The sequence below is a fragment of the Lissotriton helveticus genome, chromosome 5_1, assembly GCF_964261635.1.
Source record: "Lissotriton helveticus chromosome 5_1, aLisHel1.1, whole genome shotgun sequence".
In the NCBI taxonomy this organism is placed as follows: Eukaryota; Metazoa; Chordata; class Amphibia; order Caudata; family Salamandridae; genus Lissotriton; species Lissotriton helveticus.
The window spans coordinates 99,098,028-99,118,595 of NC_136065.1; the positions used below are offsets into that span (position 1 = coordinate 99,098,028).

Sequence of the window (20,568 nt, forward strand, 5' to 3'; positions counted from 1 at the left end):
ATTTTGGAACAGTTGTATTTTTACATTTGTTTTTGGGTTAATTTTGCACTACCTGGATTACTTTTGGTAAAGGGGTATTTCTTGGGTTCAGGGTCAGTTTTCAGTTTTTGGGTAAAGGGGTATTTTTAGGGTTCAGGGTCAGTTTTCAGTTTTTGGGTAAAGGGGTATTTTTAGGGTTCAGGGTCAGTTTTTAGTTTTTGGGTAAAGGGGTATTTTTAGGGTTCAGGGTCAGTTTTCAGTTTTTGGGTAAAGGGGTATTTTTTGGGTTCAGGGTCAGTTTTCAGTTTTTGGGTTAAGGGGTATTTTTAGGGTTCAGGGTCAGTTTTGGGTTTTTGGGTAAAGGGGTATTTTTAGGGTTCAGGGTCAGTTTTCAGTTTTTGGGTAAAGGGGTATTTTTTGGGTTCAGGGTCAGTTTTAATTTAATGTACGCTGGATTTGGTATAGTAATAATTAAATTATTAGAGACCAACATATACTCACATTTAATATACAGTGCAAAATTTCTGATAAGATTGTTACATTATAGTAAGATAATGATACAAATAGTTCAACATGATTGTAGAAACATTATTTTTATTTATGTTTCACAAATAAAATGTTATTTCATAACAAAAATCTTTTTATTACATTTGGTTTTATAAACATATTTTATAAACACAATGATAAGCAACTATACAGAAGCATTAATAGTTTCATACTTTTTGTACAAAAATTAATATTATTTATTATCTCTTTTACATATTGTAATTTCATAAAGAAATGTAGAAATAACAAAAGTATTTTTTACACTTTATTTCAATACATAAAATATTTATTATATAAGTCACATATTTTTAACACATTTTTCTATTATTATAATTTTTGACAATGTACTTATATTTCTAGACATTGTTAATATAAATATTATTCTTTTCATAATATGTATTTATTACATTCATTTACATATTTGTTAATCAAATCATTGTAGGATTAAAGTAAATATTTCTTTACAATAATAGAAACTTAATGTTCATTTTTGCATATTTAGTGAAGTATATATATTATATTTTATACTTGGGACTATTTTATTGCATTTGGGTGCGTTATTTTGTAACCGGGTTAGGTCGTTTTGGGTTATTTGGAAGAAGGGCTGATCGCGGTTGGGAGACACTTCACGTCGCTTCAGGTAAGGTTTTTTTTATATGTTTTATGTGTATTTTAATGATGTTTTGAGACTACTGACCTTATATTTTGTGTTGTTGAATGTGAGGGAGGTATGTTTTAGATTTCGAAAACAGATAATTACTTATGGTATATACACGTAGTGTTAGTTAGTTAACTCATTATATATAGAGTGAATTTTAGTCTTTTACGGTATATCTACAAGTGAAATCATCTATTTTAATATGTTTGTACCTAATTACTAGCTAATTAATGTGGGTGGGAATGTCTGTTTTCTATGTTTTTGTCATAGGTGTACGCTACATCGGAAGTTCCGTTTTTTTTTAAAGGAAGTGTTTGTTTGTTTAATTCAACACTGCTTTACAAACACTTCTTTACATTTTTCGGTTTTGCTGGAGCGATTCTTTCTATTTTTCAAATTTTTCGGGTTTTTTATGCTTATTCGATGGCTCTGGACAGCGTGGATGTCTTAATTTTGGAACAGTTGTATTTTTACATTTGTTTTTGGGTTAATTTTGCACTACCTGGATTACTTTGGTGGACAAGGAGGTTATTGGATTGACAACATGATTGGTAAGTCCTTGCTTTCTTATTTTGTGTGGGTGGGTAATGTTATTTTTATTATGGAATAGTTTTTTACTTGTTATTTAGTTTTAATGTGTGCATATATTATAATAATATCTCTATATATTGCATACATTAAATGAAGCTCACGTTACATATTTTTCCATACTTAGGTGATACTTTTAGTGTTTTATAACATTTTGGGAATTAATTAGAGTAGTGTTTTGGCAATGATATTTAGGTATTCTATGCCTTTTGTACTAGGGTAAAGTTTAACTTGTTCCTTCAGGTACTTGTGCATTTGTTTATTTTGCTTTGATGTTTTAGGGACAAGTTCAGTTACAGATTGGTCCATTCTAAATTCCTGGTAGCTCTGTTCTTTCTGTAGGCATTTAATGAAATGTTCTAGAGTAGGTTTGGTTCTGCCAGTTGATTGTACAAATGCATTGTGCCAACCTTCCACTGCATTGTTAGTTTTTGAATCTCCGTTAAGGGTACTTCTGTAAACGTTCCACCAGGGTATGAGGAATTTGGGATTTCGTCTGTGGCCAGATCTGTGGAGTCTGCCTACCCAGGTGTCTTCAAAGTAGTCGAGAAATGGACTTAATTTAGCTTCATTTTGTTTGTAGAAGGGGCTGTCTATAAGAATGTTGTAGTGTTCAGCTACGTCTGTTTCAGGTACATAAGCAAGTGCAATGAGTTTTTTAATTTGGAAAGCAAAAGATGAGTTTGTAGCATATTCGACACTTAGGGTAGTTTTTTGAAGGTGTCTCCATAAACACTGGTTTAAATGATAATAGCAGCCTTGAATGCAGGTATGGGGGTGGATTTTTATGATAGTTGAGAGCATTGCTTGCTCAAAATCAAGAATGATACTTTCAGGAGAAAAATCATTAGTTTTTTGTTTAATTATATTTATTAATTCCATATATGTGGAATTATTTTTGTTTGGTAATAGTGCATATAGCAAAGGTATGTTGCAGTTGTGGTAGAGGCCATGTATTGTGTATAATTGGAAAAATGGTTTGGGACAGATGTTAAATGTTCCATCCATCATCCAATATTGGCTTTGCTGCAGTTTAACTAAATTCATACTGGTACCAAAAATTATAAGCCTTTTGTCATTGTTTTCGTTGTCGTAAACTATAAATGGTTGTTTATTTAAAGTTATTATTTGGTTAGCAGTTAAATTTATATCCTGATATGTTCTGGGAGATGGTGTTGTAGAAGTAGTAGCTTTTTTAGTTCGTGCTATAGTTCTTTTTAAGGAGAGGATATTTGGCATTTGAGTTGTGGCAGTTTTTGGGATTTTAGGAATGGCTTCTTTTAAAATGACATTTGTTTGCTTTTGGGAACCTGTACTAGCTTCTTTTATATTTTCCAAAGCTGTTCTAACTTCTATTTCAGTAACATTAGGTGGATGATTGTGTTCCCTAGTATACAGTACTGTAGCTTCTTTAGTTGTTGCTCTGCCATAGCACTTGTTAGAATAATATTTACAACATTTCCAATTAACTTGCATGCCATATTGCTTTTCTTGTGTATAAGTGTAACCCATGTAGCATAGTAATAGTTTTCCTTTCTGGCTGGTCACAAATTCGGCTCCTTCGGTCATTTTGTACTTTGTATATCTATAAAATGTATATATAATAGTTAATGTCAAATTAAATGTGATAAATAATCTATGTTAGTGATAAGTAGGAATGTTTATACTTGCGTGTTTTAGAATTTACAGCAAAATTAGTAGCTGCTTGCTTCTTTAGTTGGGGATAATTGTTTGTGATGTTGTTGTAGCTGTTATGAAAAACATGAAAGTAGTATATTATTAATTAATGTTTCGGTACATTTGCAATGTTAGAGTTCATTTCTACTACAAAAGTGTATCTTCATGATTCACATTGTGAAGATACTTACATATTTTTTTAGGTTGGTCTTTGCCAGTATAGTTGTTTCTTCAGCTTCTGGAGAGTAGTTTGTAGTGTTATCTTAAATAAAAAAGGAACATATGTATTAGAATAATCACCATGTTGGTATGTTTTTTAATAGATTATCTGGTAATTATGTTCTTTAATATACTTACTTTGTGATTATTATCTGTATTATTCAGAATGTGGAGTTCTGTATTATGTCTGTATATCTATTCGTTGTGTTTGCTCTGTAAATAAACAATATATAATAGAACATAATTAGAACAGTTCTAAATGTTTGTATTGTTTTTCCACATTTATTTCAGTTGCATAATACTTACTTAGTAAAATGTATTGGAGAAATAGTACTGATGTCCTTAGTTCATTAGTAGTGCAGTTTTCAGTAGTAGAATCTACAGAAAAAAAGAAATATGTGGGGCAAAAGTCATTATTTCTGTGTGTTTAGATTTATGTGCACATAATGAAACAATGTGAAATTACTTACATAGTTATTAGAATCTGTATTCCTAGGGTTTGTTCACAGTTATTTTGAGTAGAATATTCAGTACTCGTTGTATCTAAAAAAAATAGTTTCATATAATTATTTAGCATGTTAAGTAGTATGAATAGCAAAGGGGCACTGGGTATTTAGCAGGTAAGTAAGTAGTATTAGCAAATAATGCACTTTCTATTTTATTTACTTACTTAGAAGATGTGATAGTAGGTTGATAGTCTGGTTCTTCTAGTTGTTGTGCAGCAATTCGGATAGAGATGAATCTCCTTCAGTGACTTTTGGCAAGTAGTTTGTGCTTAGATTTGAATTGTTTATATAGGGGAGTGTCAGTAGTAATTACTTTGCTATTGGTTCATTTAAAAAATTAGGTTTGTGATTGGTTAGTTAGTATATTTGAATTTCAGTTGTGATTACTTTGTAATATAAGTGAAAAACAAAAACAAATTATAAAATTATACAAAGTAGTATAGAATATTTTTATATGTGTAGGTGATATAATTATACCCATAGGATATTTTTGACAAATTAATAGTGTGTCTATAGTATTAATTTAAGTATTGTGTGTTTATTTAGATGTGAAAACATATAAAACGTTAATTAATTATGCAAACAGATGCATATAAAAAGTCGATATAGCTGATAATCCGATATTGAAGTGCACGATATTTTTGATGTCGATATTATAGTTAATGTCATTATTTTTTGTGGATAGCGATATTTTTGTTTTTCGATGTTAATGTAGTCGATATAAAAGTAAACGATGTTTTTGTATATCGATATTAAAAAAATCGATATTTGTGTATATATCTAGTTAAGTATAGGAACCCGATATTTTTGATTTCTATATTTTTGCTCCGATATTTTTGTACGTCGATATTGTGAATCTCGATATTTTGTCAGACATTCGTCATTACTACATGGCTTGGGTATTCTATATTCTTATTAAATCTCACTACTAATGTTTATTCTATCAATGCATGCAAAATGGAACACTAAATACAAATATTTCTTAGTATCTTAAAGAGCACCTTGCATGCAAAATCTATGCATGCAATGCATTTTTTCACAATATCCTCAGCGCGTTGTGATTGGCATATATAATTTTATGTCACTATTTTACTTCACCGCATCACTGCTATATGAGGTTCACACATATGAATTTTACGTAAAAAAATTCATGAGAGATGATATTCCATGCCAATGTATGTATATTTTCTGCAGCCTTGAAAAGGTCCAATGAACGAAACACATATCGACTGCTTTTGCTCGTATAGACCAGATATTTGTTGTTCCTGCTTGTATATACACCGAACATTGAGGAAACTACTAATGGAATACGATAACTTCACAAAAAAGGACAAAGAATTTGATGGACTTCATATTAGGACTACTTTCTTTATTAAATGTACTATCCATGTGTGCTCTGCTATTTATTATTTTGTAAACTTTCTACCAAGGACATTGTCCTAGGGAGGTAAACACCCTAGGTGTCAGGGTGTCTGTAGTTCCACGGTGTAACCTCTACCCCACATGATGATATACTGTGTATGATCTAACATCCCTAACAATAGTGCTGGAAGTTAGATCTGCAATTGTTGTGAGCATAGCCACCATTTGTGTCTGTATAGTTAGGACATTTATACTTAGTTTTTGCATAACTCTGATTTGAGGAAAACCTGGGGGACTTTTCAAGAACGTTCTTTATTTTTCTGTGTGTTGAGGGTACTTTTCTACGATTTCAGTTAAGATTTAAAGATACAAATATGTTTAGTGAGGACAGCAGCTCATTTCTGTTACTATAATTTCAGGACTCAAAGTAGTATTCTGACAACTTGCAGGAATTTATGAAAATTTAAGAGAGTTTCCTGATGACGCGGGGAGTATTCCGAGGACTTACGTTTTCAGGAGAATCTGAGAACTTAAAGGGTTTTGTGAAGATACAAAGGGATTTTATGAGAATCTGAAAGTTTGCTAACATTTTGTGTGAGCTCAGTAGCGGCATGTACACACTGCAGCAGCGAGACCTGCTTCTTACACACTGAGAGGAGATTTATAAACCAGCCTTACCTGCTTAGTATGCTTCTGACATCCTGCAAAGCAGAGAAACAAACACAGAGACATCAGTTTCTACAGGAGATGTTAAAGTTATGGCAGTATTTTTAGGAGTGAAACATTTTAACTATCTCTGGTTATAAAACAGTGACTGGGGTCACGTGACAGTACATTCTGTGGCATCGCATGACTAAGCACAGAAACTGATATTCTGAATGACATCACATGATATAGCAGACAATGATATTCTGCATGGTAATGGAACAGCACAGTGTCATTCTGAATGGAGTCACAAAACACAGCACATTCTGATATTCTGAATGAGGTCCCTTGACACATTGTATGGTTTTATCCACAGGGTCACATGCATGGGCATCTTTTAGGGTTTGCCAGGGGTCACAGCTGCAACTCCCGGCTTGCCCCTTGTGACCCCTGGCACTGCTTTTGTGACCTCTGGCTTTAGAGGTAACAAAAGGAGTGCCAAGAAGACAGAGGCAGCTCGCCCTTAAGGGAGTCGTGCTCCACCTCCGTTTTCAGCCAATTTTATTTTACACTAATAGTGAATAACTTATTATTCACTATTAGTGTAATAAAAAAAATAGGCACATGGATCTAGAATGAGATCGTCTGTGGCAGATGTCTTAAGTAAAAAATGTTTTTAAATGTATGTAGTGTACATGCTTGGGGATCAGAGTGCAGTTGTGTGTTTGTGAGTGTGTTTGTATGTGTGAGCAGCATGAGTGTGTAAGTAAAAGTGAGTGTCAGTGACAGGTAGTGAGTGAGAGCCAGTAAAAGGTAGTGAGTGAGAATAAGTGAGAAGGAGTGGCAGTGAGTATGAGTGAGTCAGAATGTGCGACAAGAACAAGTGCACAGGTGAAAAAGTATGAGTGAGTAAGAGTTAGAGTGAGTGCGAGTGTGAATGAAGGAAAGAGAATGAGTGATACAGAGTGTGTGAGAATGATGGAGTTAGAGCAAGTGAGTATGAGTAAATATGTTGGAGTTAGAGTAAGAAGGAGTGAGAGTGAGGTAGACTGAGTGAGAATGAATGATTAAGTGTGGTTGAGTAAATGTGAGTGAGGATGTGATGTTATTCTTGCTAGTCTGCCATTGGCCCTTACATACTGAAGGTAATCTGTGGCTTATAGTAGGAGCCATGGAAAATTTCTACTACTGAAATACTGGAGGCAAGCGTTGGCATGATGGGCACCTGTGAAAAATACCACTACTGGCACACAAGAGGCAATTCTTGGCATGGGGGTAGCTGTGGAAAAATACTGGCACTAGCTCATTGGGGATGCTTCTTGGCATAAGGGAGGAAAGCCATGACATCGGGGGCAACAATCACAAAAGTCTAGCCCTGATGTACTAGATGTAATTCCACCCAGCGGCAGTCTCTATGGGGGCGTTGCCCCCCTGTATTTGCTGCCCCCCTGGACTCCAAAATTTATTTAGAAAGTTTATATTCCCGGCTGTGGTGCTTATATTACAGCCACAGCCCTGCTTGCAAGCAGCAACTTTCAATTTATGAGTGGGCGGGGCATCATTATAGGCAGCACCGGAAGAGTGTCTGGGTCTAAAGATGTGCAAGTGCGCATTTCAGGATGGATGGGTGTCTTCCTACGACCAACCCGACATGCGCACATAAGGACTCTCCTACCCGCACAACGTTAGTGAGCCAGGGATCACATCCGCAGCCTCCCGGTCTGCTAAGGAGCGCTGACTTTGCCTGCTCCAGCCAATTCCGACGCTGCTTTTATGCTGTGAAGTAGCTTCTGGATAGGCTTAAGAGGCGGAGAGTAGGCCTAGTCTTGGAGTCAGCAGGTTTGGATTTACAGAAGAACATAGCCAATCACAGCATGACTTTATTATGAAGCCATGCAGTGATGGGTCATTTTCTATCCCTTGCTGTGTTCCCTTCAGTCGCTCTACTGTTGTCGCCTCATCATGCCCAGCTCAGCGAGTAGCAAAGACGAAGGCGAGAAGCGCAGCATGGAAATAGCGGTTATTATAATAAACTATTTTACAGGATTAATGTTTCTAACAATGTTTTACAAGAAAAAAATTAACCTGGTAAACATACATAAGAGATACCTGAGAAGATGTTCAGAACATAGTAAAAAAACATCATGAAAACGAGCCATAAAATTAAAGGGTATAGAGAGGTAAATTAAAGAAGAGTGAAAAATAAAATCACAAGGTACTAAGATCCCTGGTACTTGGCTGGGGGCAGAGGTGGTCCCTATCTTTAAAAAGGGCTCCCCTCTTCTCCCAGCCAACTACAGGCCAATCAGCCTGATTGCTGTACCGCAGAAGCTGTTCGGCAGGGTCTTGCTGAATAGGCTCCAGGACTGGATAGAGGAGGTGGATGCCCTTAGTCCCTACCAGGCGGGATTTAGGAAGGGGGTATCCACAGTGGACCAGGTTTTTAGACTAAATCTGATATACTGGAAGACAGCAAAGTTCGACGGCGGCAGTTTGTACACAATTTTTGTGGACTTACGGGCCGCTTTCGACCTGGTCCCCAGGGGGAAATTATGGAGCGTCCTGGCTGAGATGGGCGTCCCCCCGGACATCCTGTCAATCTTACAGAGGCTGCATCATGGGAATTATGCCCGAGTGAGGTGCGGGAGGTCTGGGGAGCTTACTGATAGGTTCCCCGTTGACCGAGGGGTAAGACAGGGCTGTGTGCTGGCGCCGACCCTGTTTTGCCTCTTTGTCAAGGGGGTAATCGCCCATCTCAACGCCACTGATCATACCGACGCCCCTAAACTAAACGGCCGCAGGGTGCCCGCAATCATGTTTGCGGATGACACACTGCTGCTTTCAAAAACCCCTATGGGTATTCAAAGGATACTTGATTCCTTTTCTGCATTCTGCCTGGATAGAGGGTTAGAAATTAACGCCACTAAAACCAAATATATGGTTTTAAACCCGAGTCACAAATTGCGCCAGAGTCCGTTACTGGGAACCGCGCGGCTTGAGAGAGTGGCCACCTTCGAATACCTGGGTGTAACCCTCAATGAAACTATGACTTGGGGATCCCACCAGAGTAGGGCAAATCTCAAACTCGTGCAAACTACTGGTGGCATTGCACGAATTATGACCGGCTCGACATACCGGCCGTTGGGCGCCCTAGTTCAGATATATAAGGCCCAGGCGAGAGGAGCAATCATGTATGGGGCTGAACTGTGGGGGCACATGCCTTGTCATAGCCTTTCTGTAACAGAAAACAAGTTTATAAGAAGGGTGGCTGCTCTCCCCCCGAGCACTCCGCTTCTTCCACTGAGGCTTGATTTAGGATTACGACCACTAGTTGATGAGATAGGCCTGAGACCCATAGCCTTCTGGCGCAGGCTATGGAGTAGCAACGATCTTACGGATTATCGGGCAGAATTGGCCGAAATACTGAAACACCCCAAGGTGCTTAGTGTCCCCTGGGTTAAAAATATCCAAGCCATCTGCATGGATTTGGGGCTTCCTGATCTATGGACAGACCCGGCTACGGCAGCACCCAATATTTCTAAGAAGTCTCTGTCGAATTTATACTACGAATATAAATTGGCAGGGGCCATAGCTACCCAGCCAGACGGGTCTTTGTCAGCCATGTTCCTGCAAAGCAAGGATACTTTTAAGTTTGAAAAGGTTTTGGACCCTATCTTTCCCTTGCTGGCAAGAAGACTGTATCTCCAGTGGCGGTATGGCACATTACCCCTCCGGTCTTTTACTAGTCGATGGTCGCCGGCTGCCCCCAGCAAGTATTGCCCTGTGTGTGAGGATAGGGAGGAGAACGACCTGCATGTGGGGTTTTTTTGCCCAGCCTATAGGGCAGCTAGGAAGTATTGGCTGCTGCCGTTGATAAAAAACATGGGTGGTAGGGAATATGCACCAATGTACAGGGTTTTAAAAACTGATGTTACTGGCCCAACTGTTTTTGCACTTTCTAAGTTTTTTCTAATGTGTGGTTTACACGGAACCGTCTTTTAAAGAATGTTGGGTAGTGACTGAACTTTTTTTTTAAATTCACTATAAAGTTGTTTATCCCTGTACTGAACCTATTTTACGTATTCATATTTTAAATGTAACGATGTGTGAATATGTGTTTTTCCTTCTTTGTATTGTGTATCTTTTATGACCAAATGGTCGAAATAAAGATTGGAAATTGAAAATCACAAGGGGGAGCCAGATGAGTGAGCCACAAGACGATCTACGTAGGCCAAGCGGCGCTAATAAGGTAATACAGTACGACTTCAGGATGGTCAAATTACAGAATAATAAGCAAGCGTCCCGTGGCCGTATGTTGATTCATTCCAGTAGGACTTCAGGATGATAAATATTTAATAATAAGCAAGCGCCTTCGGCTCATATGTTGGCTAATTTTTAATAAAATTACTATCTAGAATTATGGGGGAGATAATCCAGAAACATTTACATGGATTACTGGTAGCACCAATGGTTTCGTGCAGTAAAACGTTACCATTGTAGAACAAGCAGGATTTGCAAGAGGGAAAGTTGTGCACTTATTCCGCAAAAGTCCGCTACCTATGTCACCCTCGTATAGAGAATTCCAATGTTCTGATGTTATTGTACACGTTGCGACATGCGGAGTGAACTGCGCATATCATTTACCAACAGATAATAACAAAACATACAAAGTATCCAATGTGAGCAAGTAGCGTCCTATAGGGTCATTGCATCAGGAGGAAGCGGGGATCACTTACCTATTTATTAAGAAAAGGTGAACCTGTCTCAGGCCAACAGCTATGGCACTTTGCAACAACTCTGTAGCAACAGGAAATCCTGCTGTACTGTCAGACCGCCTTCAGTGTTACTGGTGGAAGCAGAAGTTTTATATTCTGAATTCAGCTTTGTCGAGAGAATCAAAGGGGACAATGAAGGACGTTAAAGGACGTTGAAGGGAATAGTTTTCAGACTCTAACTGGAAAGTGCTGGCATGGAGGTGTGCAGGAATTTTACAGCTTTTGGTCTTTTGAGAGATGCACGAAGGCCACAATGCCCATGTAAGCAGAGAGGTTTCCCACTCGCATACAAGGGAGCAGATTCATTTTTGAGCAGAGTTGGTAGGGTGGGTGCCAAACTCTGCCCCGTCGGCGGCAGGCAGAGTTTTTTGCCAAACTCCGTGCTCCAAGCAGAGCACAGAATGTGGCAAAACTGTGTCAAAGAAGCGAATTGTTCCGCCACTCGTAGAATCAACATCCCTGGTCACATGATACAGCAGTGGGTGATATGAATGAGTTAACATGACACAGTCTGCTAATCTAAAACAAGTCACATGACACAATCTGTGATATTCTGAATGTTATCGCATGAACCAGTGCAGTGTAGGATTTACTGAATGAGGCCACATGACGCAGTCTGTGATATTTTGAATGAAGTCACATGACATTGCATTGTCTGTTATATTCTAATCTGTGTCACATGATCCAGCACATGGAGAGCTTCACATAATATTATAAGTCATGAATGATTTCCACCCGTAGAGAAGACATTTTACAAGACCTACAGGTGATATCCCACACACTGAGAGCAGAGCTGGAGTGGCAATTGGAAGTTGGGTTCTTCCCATGAACCCTCTGTATGTCACACTTTGAATATAGGTATTTGGACCTCTGCAGTGATGGGAGCCTCATACACTATAATCTTTGTTACAATTTAGATACATGCTCTATAGCCCCTAGAAACCTACGGAGAGAGTGCATGTTACATTTGTGCTACATGTGGGGGTTTGGATGAGCATGGAGTGTGTCTAATGTGCTTTAATGCATGGGGACAGGACTTCATTTTGGATTCCCTATGTGTGAATAGTACATATGATGGAGGATGGAGGGGGCCTGCCAGATAGGGAGTAGATTGTGGAAAACTTCCTGAGGTCTTTAAAGAGGAACATATTTCTGTGAAAGGAAAGGAATGAGGGAGACACATGATGCTCTGAAGGACATTAGCTGCCCGCGTCTTGCATTCTTCATCTGCAGAAGAGTTAATGCAGTTCTGTGTAGCAGCTATGTGGAAAGACCTCTCTTCTGAATCTTTGTCTCAGATTCCTCTGTCACAGCACGCACAACTCCACTCTCTCTTCCTACCAAGATTGGGTGACAAAGACTTTAACCTGACCAGTCCATGCTAATGAATAAAATGTCAGAACTGCCTGAAACCAGCTCCAGAGATAGAACTCTCAAATTCTTATCTACATCTAAAAAGAACTAGGAAAAATACTAGTGTCACTGTGCCAGGATTCTCTTTGACTGGTGTCGAGACCCACAAAGCACTGATGGAGATCGAAATTTCAGTTCCAGAGCAAGGACCCTTGATTGCCGCTTCCTTACAGGTGAGGGCAACCTGGAAAGGACTCCTGCAAGGAGAGCTGTAGGCTTCCTACAGAATAGAGGAGCTGTCTGCTGGCGAGAGGCGGTTGGTAAATTACAACCCCCAGTGAGAAGCCTGCCTAGTGAAGTCATCAGGCCTTTTGACTAGTGAGTAAGGAGTGGTGCAGGGGTCTTGGGCCTTAACCCCACTAAAGGAACTGGATCTACCTTGGTGGAAGAGGCCAACTCACTGAGCAGAAGAGGTACTGGAAGTGTGCCCAGGAGGAGGCATGAGCAGTACCACTATTGGAAGAGTGTCCTGCAGGAGGAAGTATGAACAGAAGGGTTACAAGAGTGTTCTTCAGAAGAAGAAGGTATGAATATAAGGATTACTAGGAGAGTGCCCTGAAGGAGTAGTTAAAATCCAAAGGGGTACTGAAAGAGTGCCCTGCAAGAGGAGGTAAAGGCTGAAGGAGGACCATAAGAGTGGCCTGCAGTAGGAAGTACAAGCAAATTGGGCACTATAAGAGTTCTCTGCTGGGGGAGGAAGTACGAGTAGAATGAATACTAGAGGAGTGCATGTAAGTGGAAGCCATCAAGGAAATGAGATCACAGTTGCCCAGGAAGAATAATGATCTGTGACCACCTCTTGTGGAGCTATGGACTTTTAAAGGATCTACTTGTGTGTAGCTCTTGCCTACTACTGGATTAATTAATCTCATAATGGCGTGCACTGTTGGAGTGAAGAGGCTGAGATGGGAGACCCTCTATAACATTTTGGAAAAGAACCAGTCATGAGCACAGGATTTGGAGTATTGACAAGTTGCCTATGACCTGCATGCCGTGCGGCAAATTTACACATTTACGCAGAATAAGGAATCATGCGCACTGTTTAGCGGATGACAACAGGCTCAAAGCTGGATATTTGAATGTTTCCTCATTAGAAATAGGTAATAACTCTAAGAGAGAATGTACACTATTAAAGAAATAATTGGGAAGCACTTTTGATCCAATGTTTACAACCATGAAACCCGTGAGCGCTGTAATTTTTATATTGATTCACAGCAAAGCAAATGACTATACATTGATGAACACTCTCAGAGAACCAGCCTTTGTGATAGAATACTTCGTGGTATCAGAGCTTTTAGGAAGAGCTGAACATTGGACTACTACAGTAAATTATGACCATCAATGACATAAATGGTGTTTTAGGTTCAATATGATTCAGAATGTGACAAAGATATATATCTTTCCAGTAAACTTTGACTTTTTCATACCTAAAAACATATTGTTTGTTATTTACATGCTTTTCTGAAATGCTATGCTCTTTGAGGGTACTGCTCCCCACATCTGTGTATTGTCTATTGAAATTCTAAGATAGTAGAATTATTGACTTAGTGGGAAGTAGCAAGCCCAGGACCACTATAATCCGATAACCCAAACATATAGCACCGTTTGTCAAAAGGTCATGGGTCATCATTTTTAACCGACACAAGAGGTTCATTAACAGGTCAGGAATCATCTTCCTCTAACTGTAAGAGAGACTACATCAAAAGGTCACGGAAGACCACTCTAGACTGAATTGCAAGGCCATATAAACAGGTCAGTGTCCACCATTCTGGCAGGAGTCAAGAGTAGTCCTCTTTTTTAATAAGGATAAGCCTCAATTGGACTGTGGGTCTTACTGGGCCCATTTAATTTTTCAACACTGACACAAAACTATATGCCAAACGTTTAGCCACATTGGTGGCAATTTTAGATGGGTGGCTTGATTCCCAAATTGGTTACCCAGGGAAACATAGGTTTATTATCTATTATTTTCCTAGAAGCAGAAATGGCACAAGAACATGTGTTTGGATTAACTGGTAAATTACGTGTTTATACCAACATTGACAGGTCATGGTCATTATAAACTACTTCAACTTAGACTGTTTCAGAACTGGCTCTAGAACCAGAGAATAATGTTCCCTGTTGCCCTCCATGGGATGTTCCCTGTTGCCCCCAAAGGGATACTCCCTGTCGCCCTCAGGTGGGATGCTCCCAGTCTCCCTTGGTGGGCTGTTCTGGATGCTCTCTGTCACCCTCTGAGAGATTTTCTGGATGCTCTCTTTCAATCTTGAGTGATGCTATCTGTCACCCTCTGAGGGATGCTCTCTGTCACCTTCATCTAGTGCCCTTTACATGGAGATACTTCTCAGGAAGCATCTGGGTTGTAAACTAATCAACCTATTTGAGCAGAGCATCACTGTGAAAAGTGACAGCGTATGACCACAAGAAGGAGATTTATACCTCTAATCCCACCCTATGCCATGCCATATTGGTGAGGAATTTGGTTGCCGTTCACGGTTTCATGATAATCCAGTTATAAATCAAATTTCTTTTGCTGCTGGGCAGCAATTTGTGGAAGTCATGTCACAAATTCTGTAATATAACCAAGGGTTACCTGTGATATAAAATTGTCAGTCTTCTTCAAACTAAAGAGTTTTCTGTGGCAATCTTTATCAGGGGCTGAAAAAAAAGCAGTGAGCTTGCCATTACCTATTCCAAATGCCTAGTTATATAGCTGTTCACACCAACAAAAGATTGGTGCACGCAAACGTAAGATCTGGACCCTCATTAGCGGTGGGTTCAGAGCGCCGTGGCGCCTGTTTAAAAATTACTGTTGAAATTGCCTGAACTACTGCTGCTAAAACGCTGCTAAATTTGGATATTGTGCGAATGTTTTTATTTTTTTTAACTTAGTTGTGTTCTCTGTTGTAATTGCCTGAAACACTGCTGCTAAACACGCTGCTAAAATTGGGATATTGTGAGAATTTTTTATCCTTTTAAAAACTTAGTTGTGTGCTCTGTGTCTCACCTTCTGACTCCAGGCTCTCTCCCAGCGTCCTCACTTCCTGTCCCACGCATTTCCGGCGAATTGTCAGTCTAGTGTTTGGGGAATTTTCAGCCGCTGCACAGCAGGCTGAGAGGTGGGTGGGCGGAGTCTTAGGCTTTTTGAAGCAGGATGGAGCAAGCGCCCGGTTACTAGATCTGGACCCTCATTAGCGGTCGGTTCAGTGCTTTGTTGTAATTACCGCGCCCGAACGGAACCAGGGGCTACAAACTCTGGCCCTCGCCACCCATACTCTATAGAGGACTTGTGGCTCTTGAATAAAGGCAGGACTCAACTTAATGCTGATGTAGCTGCCAAACTAAGACCTATAGGACTCCTAGTACCCTACCCTAAGTTTGCAACGCATAAGCCATCGAGACCAATACCGTCGGATAATCCTCAGGAACTCAGGATTGCCACACTTAACACCCGGTCACTACAGAAACACAATCTTGAGGTCTTCTCGTTACTTCAAGATGACTCCTTGGATATCTTAGGCATTACGGAAACTTGACTTGAAGAAGCCTCAACCCCTGATCTAGTTGCAGCCCTACCCCCTACCCATGCAACACTATGCCTCAATCGATCTGGCAGCTCTAGAGGGGGCGGAGTAGCTCTGCTGCATAACCAGCAATTAAAAATGGAGGCCCTCTGCGCAGAAAGCGTTGAGGGGGCTGAGGTGTTAGGAGCTAAGTTTCACTGCAAAACGATCTGCATAGTTGTCCTGGTAGTCTACCGCCCGCCACGAACGCCACCCAGGTTCATTGAATGGTTCATTGAACTAGCTAACGATATTCGCTCTCTGTACCAAAGTGCAGTGATAATGGGGGATTTTAACCTCCATTGGGAGCAGACACCCAAATATAGCCAAGCTATCCAGCTAGAGGAAGCATTAATGGCCTTAGAACTCCAACAACTAGCACACAGGCCAACTAATAATAAAGGCCACACCCTGGACCTGGTCTGGCCCTCCGTCCTCTTTACTAGCCCAGTAACTATCAGTCCCTGCCTCTGGTTTGATCACTACTTACTTAGTGGTCGGCTCCCACTCCCCAAGCAAACAACCAGCAGATCCAGACTGGAAAGTGTTGAGGAGTTGGAATCAGATTTGCGCCGATGACCTGACTAATACCTTACAGGAACCAGCGGCTTCCACTCTCATAGAGGGAAATCTTGATGCAGGAAGTATAGCCCTGATAGGAAGGCTACAAAATGCTATCGATAAGGTAGCTCCAACACGCAGGGCCAAAATTAGGGGCAAGGGCGAACCTCAGTTCAACGCCGCCTTAAGATCTATGAAACAGACTCTCCGCAAAAGCGAAAGAGCATGGCGGAAGGCTTATGATCCGGGTGCCCGGCAAGAATACTGTGACGTGTTCGCTGCCTACAAAAAAACTATCATATCGTGTAAAGCAGATTATTATGAGACAAAAATCGGCTTGGCGGAAAATAAACAAAAAGAGACCTTTCAAACTTTGAAAGAGCTGCGGCAAGTTAAGGAACAGAAACCTCATTTCGGCCCGGAAGGCTGTAATAACTTCCAATCCTTCTTCGAAACTAAAGTCAAAGATCAAATTAGGGAAATTCATATGACCCCTAAGTTTCCATGTACATTGGCACCTATACTACTGCCTCCCACTGTCAGCGAACCCCTCACCACCTTCCCCAATCTCACGCATGTAACTCTGTCCCTCATTCTAGGGAAGGTGAAATCAGGGTTGCCGGCCGACCCCTGCCCGCCCAGGATCTTCAAAATGGCATTTCCTGGTATGGAAAGGGAGATAATTTCACTCTTCAATCAATCCCTCACCACAGGACATGTTCCCTCCAACTTTAAGGAAGCACGTGTCATCCCGCTCCTGAAAAAGCTGGGACCTAGCATGAAAAACCTGAAAAATTTCAGGCCAATCTCACAGCTCCCTTTCCCCGCAAAGGTTCTAGAACAACACTTACTAAAAACCCTGACCAATCACATTGAAAGCAACCATATTCTTCAACCTAACCAGGCAGGGTTCAGGTCGCACCACAGCACGGACTTAGACTGAGAGCTGACAAAAATAAACCATGTGCCCTGGTTCTTCTGGATCTATCCGCGGCATTTGACACGGTCAATCACAACCAACTAATGTCGCGGATTTCGGAGCTAGGGATCCAGGGCACGGCCCTTACATGGCTGGGCTCCTTCCTTAAAGGCCGCTCGCAGAGAATACAACTGAATGACCAGGTGTCCGATTTGGGTCTCCTTTCATGCGGGGTACCGCAGGGATGGGCACTTTTACCATTGCTCTTTAATGCCTACCTCTAGCCCCTGATAGCGGCACTGAACGGTATGGAGTGTCAAATTTATAACTACGCTGATGACACCCAATTGGTCATTCAGATAGACAATTCCACGACAGCTCACATAAGATTCCAAAATATTCTGAAATTCATGGTTAACTGGATGACGGCCAACTCTCTTAAAATCAACCCGGATAAAAGGGAAGTACTGGCCATCACCTCAGACTCCAACCCGTGGAAAGAGGTCTTCTGGCCAAAAGAGCTCGGCGCCTACCCAGAGTCGGCAGTGGCGGTAAAAAGTCTGGGCATCAAAATCGATGCCAATCTCACCATGATCCAACAGGTATAAACAGTGATGGGAACATGCACAGGCATGCTGAGACAGCTGCGTAAGCTTGCCCCATTACTCAGTTTTAACACTCTTAGAATGGCAGTATCTGCTATGATACTATCAAGACTGGATTACGGGAATGCCCTGCATATCGGCCTCCCGGGCACCCTCCTGAAGAGGTTGCAGGTGATTATGAATGATGCTGCCAGGCTTATCTTTAGAGTGCTAAGAGGAACACATGCATCACCCCTCCTTAAACAACTGCATTGGCTCCCTGTTGGACAGAGAGCAAAATTTAAAGGCCTCTGTATCGCGCACAAAGCCATCTATGGCCAAGCCCCTAGCTACATCAAGGGCCACCTAGCCAACTACATGCCTATTAGGGTGTTACGTTCTTCCGAGGCCAACTTTTTGACCTGCCCACGATTTAACAAGTCATTGAAAAGAGGAACAGCCTTCTCCTCATCTATTCCCCACATTTGGAACAACCTGCCAGAGAACATACGCAAGGAACAGGCCCTCCACCCGTTTAGGAAGAAATTAAAAACAGTACTTTCTGTAGAGGCATGGGGCGCAATCTGAGTCCCCTCTTGTAAAGGCTAGATCTCAGTTTCTGATAGCGCTTAGAGACCTGCAGGTGATAATGCGCTTATAAATAAAAAATTAACATAACATAAAATTAACATAACACAACATATGTCGCAGGAAAAAAGTAATTGCTTTTGAACAGAAATATTTTCAAACTTCTTAGAAAGGAGAATTTTTTTTCAATTCTCTAAAATGCTGGCTCAGCTTTTTTTACAATGAGCTTCTTCATTTCCATGTGAATTACTGTCACTGGAATTGCCTGGTATGTTGCATTAACCATGACCTCTACAGCCTCTTCATGTCAACTGATGCCACACTGTAACAGGGTTGGGACGGGTGGCCGGGTCGACTGGTGGACACCTGATGATGCCTCCCCTTCTACCCTACAGTCGGAGTCACCGAGGGATGAATGGAAACCACGCCAAGGAACATACGAGGAAACATCTGCAGGTTCCTTTAACTGGGCGGACATAGACGGAGACGAGGCCACGCCTACCACTGACGTGGACGCATCGGGATGGTTGAAAACAGGGGAAGCCCTGTATGCGGCGTGTGACGTCACCGACGGCTCGAGAGGCGAAGGCGAGGAGAATCCTACGTTGGAGAACGAAGAGGACGATAGGACCGGTTTACCGGATTGCGGAGGAGAGCCAGGAGGCCAACGACCCTGTGTTCCGCCGTGCCACACTCCCGAGGGAGGAGTGTGGCTTGCTCAGGTACGGCGGCGTTGGGCGGCTTGGGTGGGGAGAAAGAGTGCTCCCAGTACTTAGTATAAGTTCCCCGTTCGTGCCTCTCCTTGGTGTGTTTTCCCGATACCTGTTACCCGCAACCCCCCCTTCTACCCTTCCTCCTTCCTTCCTCACCTCGCTCCTGTTCCCTGAAGCACTATTCACGAGTGTGCCTGTTCGAGTGCACGTTCACACCGGTGTCCCATCACTAGCACGGGGTTCCCCTGGGGAGACTCTGTATCAGATTGGCAACTAACGGCCTCCCTCTTGTCCGTTTTCTTCCCCATCTTGGCTCCACCATCACTACACCGGGGAAGGCGGTCCCGAGAGAACACCACGTGTCCGGAACTCTGGAGAAAGAAGGCCTCAACACGGATAACCGGGAGTTCGCTAAAGAAAGACTCACTTACAGGACAAGACGCACTATCAAAATAAAGCCCAGTCTAATCCGATACTCTGGTCAGCCTCTTCCTGTTGCGGCGCCTGTTCTACCTCTAGCAAGTGTCCCCAGCCCCTCGCCCCAGGTTACACACACCAACCATTTGCTTACCACATGGAAACTGATCACCACACAGAGCACCACAGCCATCATGAACTCCATCCACTCTGGAGCACCCACAGACCCCTGCCCCCACCACCTCCATTCTCAATGCATTCATCACCACAGCCACCTCTCCTGATCAATGGAAACATGCAGAGATCAGAGTGCTCCTCAAGATACCCTCCGCCGACCCCAGCAAACTCAAGAACTACCGCCTCATCTCTCTGCTCCCCTTCGCTGCCAAAGTCCTCGAGAAGGGGATCAATCACCAACTCCCAGAGCACCTGGAGAGCAACAATCTGCTGGACACCTCCCAAACTGGCTTCCACGCCAACCACAGTACCAAGACTGCCCTGATCACCGCCACCGATGACAGTAGGTCCCTCCTCAACCGTAGGGGGGAGACAGCGGCTGTGATCCCTCTAGACCTCTCAGCAGCGTTTGACACTGTATCTCTCAATACCCTCATTAAAAGAACCACCACATCCAGAACTCGGGAGAAGCCCTCAAATGGATCACATTCTACCTCACAGGATGAACCAAAAAGATCCGCCAACCACCCTTCGCTTCGGAATCCAAGAGCATATTTTGTGGCATACTTCAAGGCTGCTCAATCAGCCCCACGCTGTTCAACACATACATGATGCCTTTGGCCGACATTGTCAGAACCCCTGGCCTTAACATCATATCCTACAAGGAGGATGCCCAGC

General features: G+C 41.8%; 1 protein-coding gene across 2 annotated transcripts in view; it reads right to left on the minus strand.

Moving 5' to 3' along the window:
* The window catches only part of LOC144754217 (E3 ubiquitin-protein ligase TRIM7-like), a 376,582-nt gene that overhangs the window by 302,278 nt on the left and 53,736 nt on the right, over positions 1 to 20,568 (minus strand). For both annotated transcript variants that reach the window (XM_078641804.1, XM_078641803.1), the window contains exon 4: positions 6,214 to 6,236. In XM_078641804.1, the coding sequence (XP_078497930.1) occupies positions 6,214 to 6,236 (23 nt within the window). The remainder of the gene's footprint in view (positions 1 to 6,213; positions 6,237 to 20,568) is intronic.